At 33.1% G+C, this 10,660-nt stretch overlaps 1 protein-coding gene across 1 annotated transcript; it reads right to left on the bottom strand.

The window, feature by feature from the left end:
- Positions 1 to 637: 637 nt before the first annotated feature.
- LOC136796737 (uncharacterized) lies at positions 638 to 1,147 on the bottom strand. Its single transcript, XM_067051260.1, has one exon. The coding sequence runs from the start codon at positions 1,145 to 1,147 to the stop codon at positions 638 to 640; it is 510 nt and encodes a 169-aa protein (XP_066907361.1).
- Positions 1,148 to 10,660: the final 9,513 nt, after the last annotated feature.

Genomic DNA, 10,660 nt, shown 5'->3' with positions numbered 1-10,660 from the left:
AAATGGCTCAGTGCCGGGCATGGCAAGAAGTGAGGCTTTCTTAGCATGGTTTTCACGTTTCCATGCTAGTCATGTCTTCTAGCCCTCTCTTCCTCTCTCAATCTCTTGAGGACGACTGTGGTGAATCTCTTCACTTCAGTGCTGGTATGAGAGTAGCATATAGCTCACCATGTTTTCTAGTGTGATGCGTCCTTCACACACTCTCTCCAAATCACTTCTTTCTGCTTCAAAGCTAGTGCAAGTGAAAAACACGTGCTCCGCGGTTTCTTCGACAGTCTGACACCCAGGGCATTCTTCGGTGTTGTCTAGTTTGAAGCGGTACTGGTGGGCTCTAAAGCATCCACGTCCGGTCAACAATTGGGTTACGGTAAAAATCCCCCTCACCACTAGCGGCCATACCACGTGCCCACATCGGGTATTAACCACCTTCCGGAATCTGGAGCCTCCCAACGTTGCTGCCACTGGTCGATGGTTATTTTTCGCTCTTCCTCTCTGGAAACGTGTAAGCCTCGTCCATAGTTCCTGGTTGTTTCTTCAACAAGGAGTTCCACAGGCAGCATTCGAGCTATCACGCACACCGCTTCGTACGAAACAGTTCGAAAAGCACTAACCGTCCTTAAAGAAACCCGCGATAAACTCATACTAATTTTCTCCTGTATGATTTGGTAACCATCGCTTCTTTCCAAATCGGGGCTGCATATAACAAAATGAAGGGAACAACAATAGCAAGGAGCCTTCGGGTACTTTCTCTGGAACCTCCAACGTTTGGCATAAGGCGTGACAAAATGAATGCTACTTTAGCAGATTTGGCGCAGGTATTCTCCGAGTGAACATTAAAGCGGAGACGTGCATCGATCATGACTCCTAGGTATTTTAAGCAAGACTGAGAACGAATTTCGTGCTTACCAACCGTGACAGTGATGAACTCAGTTTGCTTCCTGCTAGTTACTTGGAAAATCTCGGTGTTGTGACCTGCAAGTTGTAGACCTACCGAAGACAGCCAACCTGGGACCGTAGCAACCGCCTGGTTAGTGATGAGGGTAACTTCATCCAAGTACTTCGCCGCCACTACAACTTCAACGTCATCTGCGAATCCCACAACTGTGGCTCCCTCCGGCATTGTCAAGTTGAAGATTGCGTCGTACATGACGCTCCACAGACGAGGCCCTAATACCAAGCCCTATGGGACCCCACCAGTCACCTTGTATCTCCTTTGGCCAATGTCTGAAAAATAAAACAGAACTATATCTCTGAAGGAGTCTGTGAGAACTCTCATAAGATAGGCTGGCACCGCCATAGTCCGTAGGGCATCTATTATACAGACCCATCTTGCAGTGTTAAAAGCATTCTTAACGTCTAGAGTGATGATTGCTGCATAACACTTAGCACCTCTCCTCCTCCATCTCGACTACCAATCCAACAGTATCTATCGTGGATCGCTCTTTACGAAATCCGCATTGAGCTCGCGAACTCCCTCCGTGAACTCTTGTAGCCTGAGGGAAAGGATTTTCTCGAATGCCTTACTCATAGTATCCAATAAGCAAATTGGACGATAGGTCTTGCAATAGGTCTTCCAGTCTTCTCTAACTCTTTGGAATAATTACGAGGGGCTGTCTCTTCCAAGGTTTCCGAATTGAACCTTCACGAATGCAAGAATTGAAGAGATCATAAAAAGAGACACCTTCAGAGCTACATTAGGTATTCCGTCCAATCCGGGTGCCATGTTTTAGGTCCGAGGCGGTGTCCTCTATCTCATTCTACGTGATTTGTGGAAAATCCGCTATATATACATATATTGTCAATACATTAAATACTTTTCGCCTGTTCAGGGAATAGTGTTCTGACAGTGCGTGCGTGCGTGCGTGAGTGCGTTTGAATTGCTGGTTGAATGTGTAGTGGACTGTATGAAATTAATTAAATGAAATAAAGCATAAGGTGACAGGAAGAGAATTTATGTATAGAGGTTGATTGAGCAAGAGAGAATGGTTAAACACTAAATCTATTGTTATTACAGGAATGAAGGGTGGTCGAAATAAAACATTTCTTGCTAAAGATAATTAATTAATATTGATTGAGGTTTAATGATGATGATGGATATTGATAATGATGATAGTGTTCGTTATGTGGTTCCATGCTTTAATAATGCTTCCTATTTCTTATCTTCCGTGCCCTCTCCTCGGATACCGGAGTGCTCTTACTCATGAATCATTGCAGAAAAGATGTGAAGAAAAACAAGACCGCCTCAGGCCGAGGCTCGCTAGCGAGTGTGTGAGTGCCTTTTGATTTCTGGGCCACATGGGGAGCTGGCGTGGCTAATTAGCCGTATGTTCTGAGTTTTCCGTTTAAATGGAACAATTCCTAATGCATGCAAGGGATTGTGACGTACCAGGTTTTGAAATATAGTATTCGATCCCCGGTTAGACTTTAAGGAATTTTGCAGCTTGATCTTTTCATCTACTAAGTATTGTTAATATGATTGAAATAAATGAATTTTGATACGTCGTAGGTTTTTCCCCAAAAGGACTATCGTCAAAATTTTTTTTTTAAATTTATTTAATGTAATTTACAACTGTACAAAATAATACAATAGGTAAATATGTTGTATGTTTCATATACACTTGAAAATCTTGGGAAGGAACCACCCATTGGTGGTACTTCAAACATTAATTTAAATTAGAAGGTCCCGTGGTCATCTTCTTTTAAGATGCCTTGGAGAATTATCAGGGATTGTTAAGGATGAAATATTAAGAATTAATGGGTTAGGATGGTTAAGGAGTTTGGAATGAAAAGACGCATATCTGTTTTGGATCAAATCTACAACGAATGTGATGTTAAGGTCTTTGTGAATGAGTTTATTTGTAACGTAATAAGGAGCATCGAGGATTTTACGTAGAATTTTGGATTGTAACGATTGGATGCGAGAAGAATTTGATGTTTTGGTGGAGCCCCCGAGCTCAATTCCATATGTCCAAATTGGTCTGATTATCGTAGTGTATACCAATTTTTTGTAGTGAATGGGAAATTTAGAGCGTTTGTCAAGTAATGTATCGGAATCTAAGAGCAGTTTCTTGTCGTTTTAGTCTTGTGTGTGGATTCCAAGTAAGTCTCTTGTCAAAATGGAGTCCTAAGTATGGAATCTGTTCAACAGGCGTTAGTGGTCAAAATTTTTAACTTAAGATTTTAAGAACAACCTACAAAAAAAGGTATGATTTCATTGACTAAAAACACCATTCAGCAAATTTACCCTGCTATCTTGACATAAACAAGAACTTAAGAAGTTGTAATCTCTTTCTGTTTTATCCAGATAGTTATGACGAAATAATCCGCTTGAGGCGACTGACGATTGAAAAGACTCTTGGCCAACTCTTTGTAAGACTCTTCTGACCTTGTCCTTCCATAGAGCGATATTCGGAGTGACTGGGATAATGAATTGATGGAATAATTAGCGGGTGGCGCAGTAGGAGGCTGAAGGGGCTGGCAGAACGAGGAGGATCGATTGAGCTCTTGCCCGGGGTTGCATTGATCAAACAGCAGCACTCTCCTTCCTCCCCGTCCTCCCCGGCCTCCCCGGCCTCCTCCCTTTGTATCATCTTTTGTCTCTCCCATCGAGGGAGTTACATCCCACTGTTAGTCTGCTAATCGCTTCACTGTGATGAATCCCTTTGACCTTATTAACATACTCAATGAGGTCCTTTCCATAGGAATCGAGGATACAAGATCGTCGATAAACATTTTCTTCGAAAATTAAAAAAATTACATCATAAAAGTGACGTGCATAATATTAATAATTATAACATTAAAATAATATTAGTTTTGATTATTATCATTAAAAATAGTAATAATTATGAATATGTAATTGATATTGCTGTTGCAAACGTTGAAAATATCAAAAAAACGGTTTAATGTAATGAAAATGTTATGAAATATCAATATTCATGCTAAAAAGCATATGAAGGTTTATCTTGTAACAGCCTCATAATGAAATAATAAACTGTATTCTTCTTAATTAAGGTTAACGTTATTTTACTTTACATTTCTGTCAATATATATATATCATAGAATAAAACCAATTTTTGGTTAACATTACCTACGAAGTATCGAAAATAATTAGTACAGGTTCGGTCTTATTCTTTTTTTATTTTCTTTCCCCTTTCTTTATTTGACTCTTTCCCCTTATTTTCTCCACTTTTATCCATTTTCCTTACCCACGTTATAAGTTTTGTTCACTATATTATTATTGGTGTTTTCAGAATTTTTTTTCTATTCATTTCTTGGTATCCTTTACTTATATTTTGCCTCTTTATCAATTATTATTGTTACATATATTTTCTTCCTGTCTATTTTCATTTTCTTTCCATATTTCAATTTTTAAATTATTAATAACTAATATGTTAATACTTCTTTGCATTATATAACTTCATTTTACCCACTTTTTCAATTACCTATGTATACATTTTATTTCCCGCTTCTCTCATCACTTCATTTTATTAATTCTATTTTGTAAGATTATTCTGTTTATACTTTCTTTTTTATTTTTCTATACTTACTGTGGTTGTTATCTTGTTCTGTTTTTAGCCCTGAAGAAGGCTAGAAACTCTAGCCGAAACGTTGGCACAATAAAATAGGTTAATCCAACTAATTTGTTTATCTTTGACCGCACCCCCAACCATCTTCTCCTCGTTCGTCATCCACGGTCTCTACTAACTATCTCTCATAATTAAAATAATTATTGTTGAAATACTTAAAATTATATATGTCAAATGAAAAAACACGTAAGTTGTTGATATTTTTATCCCTTAAATGTTATCTAGATTTTCCATTTACTATTGAGGTAATTCGCAACCTAACAACGTTGATGAATTCAAATCATGAAACTAACACATATCAACATAAAACACCATTTCAGAACACATTTGATTAAATGATAATAAAATAAAAAATGAAAAAAGAACTAAGGAATTTACTCTTCATGGTGCAATAATGTACTGTGTTCTTATTGATTCAAGTCAACGTTGTTTAACTGTAATTTTCTCTGTAAAAAAAATAGTAGAATAAAATCAATTTTGGCTTAACTCTTTTAAGTATTTTAATTAATTTGTATTGAAATACTTAAAATTATATACGTGAAATACTCAACAAAAAAAAATATTTGGGAGTAGTTGATATTTTTATCCATAAACTTTGGAGGTTGTAGGGCTGTCCGTAGCTCAGATGGTTAGGTGCATGTCTATCAGTCTGAGATCTGCTGGCGGCGCCGATTTGAATCCGAACTGGGCCGTAGAATTTTTTTCATTCAGAGGCGGTCACACAAAATGAAAGACTTGACCCCTCACCATGGTTAGAATAGGTTGGTCGCCTGTTGATAACTCGACAAAAATCACCTTCGCTGTGGATTGTCTTATATTAATAAAAAATATCACGCTGATAAATTCAAATCTTATTTTATCAGTATTTGTTATACATGATAGATAGGCTTAAATTAAAAGAATATTATAATTTTAGTTTGTATATTAAATATTCAACGTTTCGGCTAACACGGCAATTAACAAGGACAACCATAATTTTAATGTCTAATATAATATAGTCAACTTAGCCTATATTTGTCAACTATTTCAATCAATATGAAATATCATGTATGTAAATTTTGTTTTTCTCCTATCAACTAACTTATCAACTAATATTATTTGTTATATATATCGACAAATAATAATAATAATTTAAATAGTTGACGAATATATGTTAATTCGACTATAACATAAACCAGAAATATTTTCAGTGATTAATTTGAGGTTGTGAAATTATAATTGTCGTGTTAACCGAAACGTTTGATATTGAATATATAAATTACAATTATAATATTCTTTTAATTAAGGATTGGAACGATGGATATTTAAATTAAATTAATAAAGAATGTTGAAGCTCAATGGATATATTTTATTATAATGTATATAATTATGTTTAAATATTAACGGGAACCAATCAGCAATGGAGACCTACGTAAGATATTTTGTACTTTTATCGACTATGATATGAGATATCATACATTAGCTTGTGATTCACCCTATTAATCATCTAAATTACTGTCGTATTATTAATTATTATTACGTATTGCCTACGTATCATTTGGTCAATCGAGAATTTGAAGTTGCCTGAAAAAGTATTGTAAAACTGATAGTTAAGCACCTCTCTTTCTCCTCAGCACAGAGAAATCGGTAGAGTGTATCTAAATATGGTTTGCAATTTGAGCATAATCCTTGACTTCAGTTCGGCTAGGTGAATATTTCTGGTGATAACCACAACAGTGTAAAATTCTAAAATAATAATATTAATATATTTGTTTGTTTTGGGAGTAACCTTCATAAAAATAGCCAGAAGAGTAAGTAGCTTTTACAAATATTTCTTTTCTACAAGAACAATAAATTAAAAACCATTTATAATATTACCATTTACGAAATAATAGTCAAAAACACGATAATAATTTAAATGAATAACAGCGTGATTCACGAGTGAATAATTATATCTAATTATGCTTCCCGTCCCCTTTACACGCCACTATCCCTGATGAAGACCTGAAACTCAGGTCGAAACGTCGGCATAAAATAAATAAATATTGTTTTTTTTATTTATGTTGTTCTTTGCTGACCGCACCCCCCGATAAACTTCTTCAAGCAAAAAAATATCTAATTATAATTTACGTAGGTCTAACTCCATTCTTTATCGGTTCTCATTTATATTTAAACTTAAATTTATAAACTATATCCATTAAGCTTCAACATTCTTTATTAATTAAATTTAAATATCCAACTTTTCGAACAACCTGGTCAATATCAAGGACAATCTTAATTTTAATTTCACAACCTTAGATTAATTACTAAAAATGTTGCTGGCTATTTTGCCCATGCCTGATATAATATAGTCGAATTAATCTATATTCGTCAACTATTTTATATAATGTTATTATTTGTTATTTAATTGTTGTTGTTTGTGATAAGTTAGTTGATAGGGGCAAAATAAAATTTACATACAAAATAATTCATATTAATTGAAATAGTTGACAAATATAGACTAAGTTGACTATATTATATTAGACATGGACAGAATAGCCTGCAACTATTTTATTGATTAATTTGAGGCTGTGAAATTAAAATCATGGTTGTCCTTGATAATTGTGTTAACCGAAACGTTGAATATTGAATATATAAATTAAAATTATAATATTCTTTTAATTTAAGCCTAATATGTATACAAACCACAAAAAATACTGATAAAATATGATTTGAATTTATCAACTTTTTTTTTTTTATTAATACAAGGCAATCCACAGCGAAGATGATGTTTGCCTAGTTATCTACAGGTGACCAACCTATTCTTACCATGGTGGGGGTCAAGTCTTTCATTTTGTGGTACAGCCTCTCAACGAAAAAAGTCAACGGAGCCGACATTCGAAACGGTGCCGCCAGCAGATCTCAGACTGATTGACCTGCGCCTAGCCATCTGAGCTACAGACGGGCTCTATCAATGTGTTTAGGATTATATATTACCTCCAAAGTTTATGGATAAAAATATCATTAACTTACAGGTATTTTTTTTCTTGATTACTTCACTTATATCATTTTAAGTATTTCAAGTACTTAACAATAGATAGTTAAAATTATTTAAAATACTCCGTAGGTAGTATTAGGCCAAAATTCGTTTTATTCAATGATTTTTTTTTTAAGTATAGTAAAACAGCGTTAACTTAAATTCCTCATTTGTTTTTCATTTATTATTTTATTATGGTTTTATGAAATGTGTTCTGGAGTGGTGTTTTGTGTTAGTACGTTAAGTAAAAAACGACGTTCGATAAAAGAAAACCATTTGTAATCTCAATCGGATTTATAATCATTCAGCACATAACTTTAATAAATGTCTCAAATATCTATAATAATTTTCCGAACGAATGGATACTACTCTTTATACAAAAATGTTGTAGAAATGATTTTCAAGTGAATAATAACAGTATAAATACCAACCAACAAAAGATTGTAATTATTAATTTCCCACTTGTTCCTTTATTACAGATGATTAATTATTTAATTAATAGACTTTTACTCATTAGCCTCATTTTTTGCGATAATTTATCTTTGCTAAGCCATTCGTCCGATTAATTAAAAAAATGACGGCACCATTATGAAGTATATTAAACTTCCTATAGGATTAGTTTATTCTGTCTCCATCACAGCAATATTTTTAGGCTTCAGATTAGGAGTGGATTATTTTTAGTGGAGGGGAATTATCTTTAGGGGTGGAGAAAAAATTGATTTAAATTTCTAATTGTTTGCAGTCTTAGCCCAAAAATAAAAGAATCTTACTATCTTATGGGAAATAAAATCTACGGTCAATGGTGTGTGTAAAAAAAAAAAATGTTTTGAACATTTTAGGATTTGATTTTTTAATAGGGAAAAACATTTTTTTAAATGCACCCTATTACTCAATGATATATCACTGCTAAATATAGCATTTTTTTTTGTATAAAAATATCCAGGATATAATTCAAAATTACTCTAAAACTTATAATTGTTTGGGTCTTCATGGAATGCGGGTTCCCCTGCCCCTGCTTTATACGTGTTGCTCCAGAATATTCTGAATTCCAAGGAATGGTAAATCTTCACATCAACAACAATATTTCGTACAATCTAGTGAAAAGACTAGAAATATAAATACATTATGAAAAAACTAATGTGTCTATGAATAAATAAAAAAAAAAATTGAGAAACCTTTTTTTATGTTTAGGAATAAGACGAAATTACAATTAAACTTAATTTTTCATATAAATATAAGTTAAGAAACTAAACAATGCCTTGAAAAATAACATTCATTGTATTTAAATAGTTTTAAGACAACCTGAGGATAGATTAAAGATCTTTAGATGAGATACCGTTGATATTTACACGAAAAATAATTTTATTAATAAAATTTAATAGATGCTCGAAACCACTTTTTAGTTTCCTAACTATGAGAACTTCAGTGGATATTTAAGAGATTTTAAAATTACCGTCGCGATAAACTGAAACTGTGTAAAACTAAAATTTGGAAATTATTTTAGCTTCGAATTTCAGAATTAAGATTTGGATACAATAAATTTGATATATAATTGATTCAGAAATCGAATCAGGAGCTATATAAACATTTAACGTCCAACTATATAAAACATTTTACGTCCAATAGTTCTCGAGATATCTTTTTAAAAAGGAAAATTTCATAAAAATGTACTGAAAGATTGGCAGTTTGTTAATGTATTTTGAGAAATCTATATCTCAGAAACTATGTGACGTACAGATGTCTATTAGCGCTCAAATTAAAGCAAGTTTAATGGACTATAAAGTAGATTATGACCTTTACCTTCGTAGGAATAGTAGTTTTCATGATATTTGCTGAAATAAATTGATTTATAGTTGTTCGGACAATAAGTTTGATTTATGAAAACTTCATTTCAGAAACCATTGGATGTACAGATGTCTGCCAGCAATCAAATTAAAGCTAGATAAATTTACTACAAAATAGTTAATTATGTTTATCTGTGTAAGAGTAGTAGTTTTTATGATATTTGGCAAAATAAACTCACAAAATGTTAATTTCTAGTTGTTCGTATAAAATGTTGGATTTTGAAAACTGATATCTCTAGATCCATAAGACTCACATATGTCTGCCAACATTCAAAATGAAGGAAATTTAAATTTCTATAAAGTAGTTTATGACACTCATCTTCGTACGGGTAGTAGTTTTTATGATATTCACATATGAATATAAATTTGGAAAATGAAAATTTGTGCAAACAACTATAAATCAATATATTTTAGCAAATTCTATGTAAACTATTACTCCTACGAAGATAAACATCATAAACTACTTTATAGCTCATTAAACTAGCTTTAATTTGAGTGCTAATAGAAATCTGTACGTCACATGGTTTTTGAGATATAAATTTTTGCAAAATAAATTCACTTACTACAGATCTTTCAGTACGTCCCATACAAAATTTTATGAAATGTTGCTTTTTAAAAAGCTATATCTCGAGAACTATTTAACGTAAATAACTCTATTAGGGCTCATAGTTTAGCAAATTTACTCTTCTTTAAATGATGTTCTCTTAGGTTTTAAGATATAGAGCTCCGAATGAAAATTTTATTTTTTTATCGCTTTGAAACACCCGCCATATTTTATTCCCCCCACCTATACTTGGCAGACTCATCAATTTAAACTATTAATTATACATAGTTTTCATTAAAGTAATCAAAAATTGGGGTGAGATAACTGCTTTTTTCTCCTCTTGGGCTCTTGCACTATATGATTTCCTATGATTGTACCAGCATCTAACTCCCTCAGGTAAATTAATCGCGTCATCATTGATATAACACTATCGAATAGCCCGACATCTGACCCTGTAATAGAAGCGATTGCGACTAATGAGATTACACCTTGTCTGGTTATATTAATAGGTTACTGGGCGTGTCTCATCCCTTATCAATACAAACTCAGGCCTTTATTGTTTACCTTGTGAGTCAATGAGTTACTCACTCTTTCGAACTGTGTCAATGAAACTAGCAGATCAGTTTATAATTATTGATCATTAAATTCAACTCGTGGAAAACTTTATAATGGTGTAAAATTAACATCCTTT

Source organism: Halyomorpha halys, unplaced genomic scaffold (genome assembly GCF_000696795.3).
Source record: "Halyomorpha halys isolate HHAL.00 unplaced genomic scaffold, Hhal_1.1 Scaffold467.1, whole genome shotgun sequence".
Classification (NCBI taxonomy): Eukaryota; Metazoa; Arthropoda; class Insecta; order Hemiptera; family Pentatomidae; genus Halyomorpha; species Halyomorpha halys.
The sequence above is the reverse complement of the archived record's forward strand: the minus strand, read 5'-3'. Positions and strand labels throughout refer to the sequence as shown.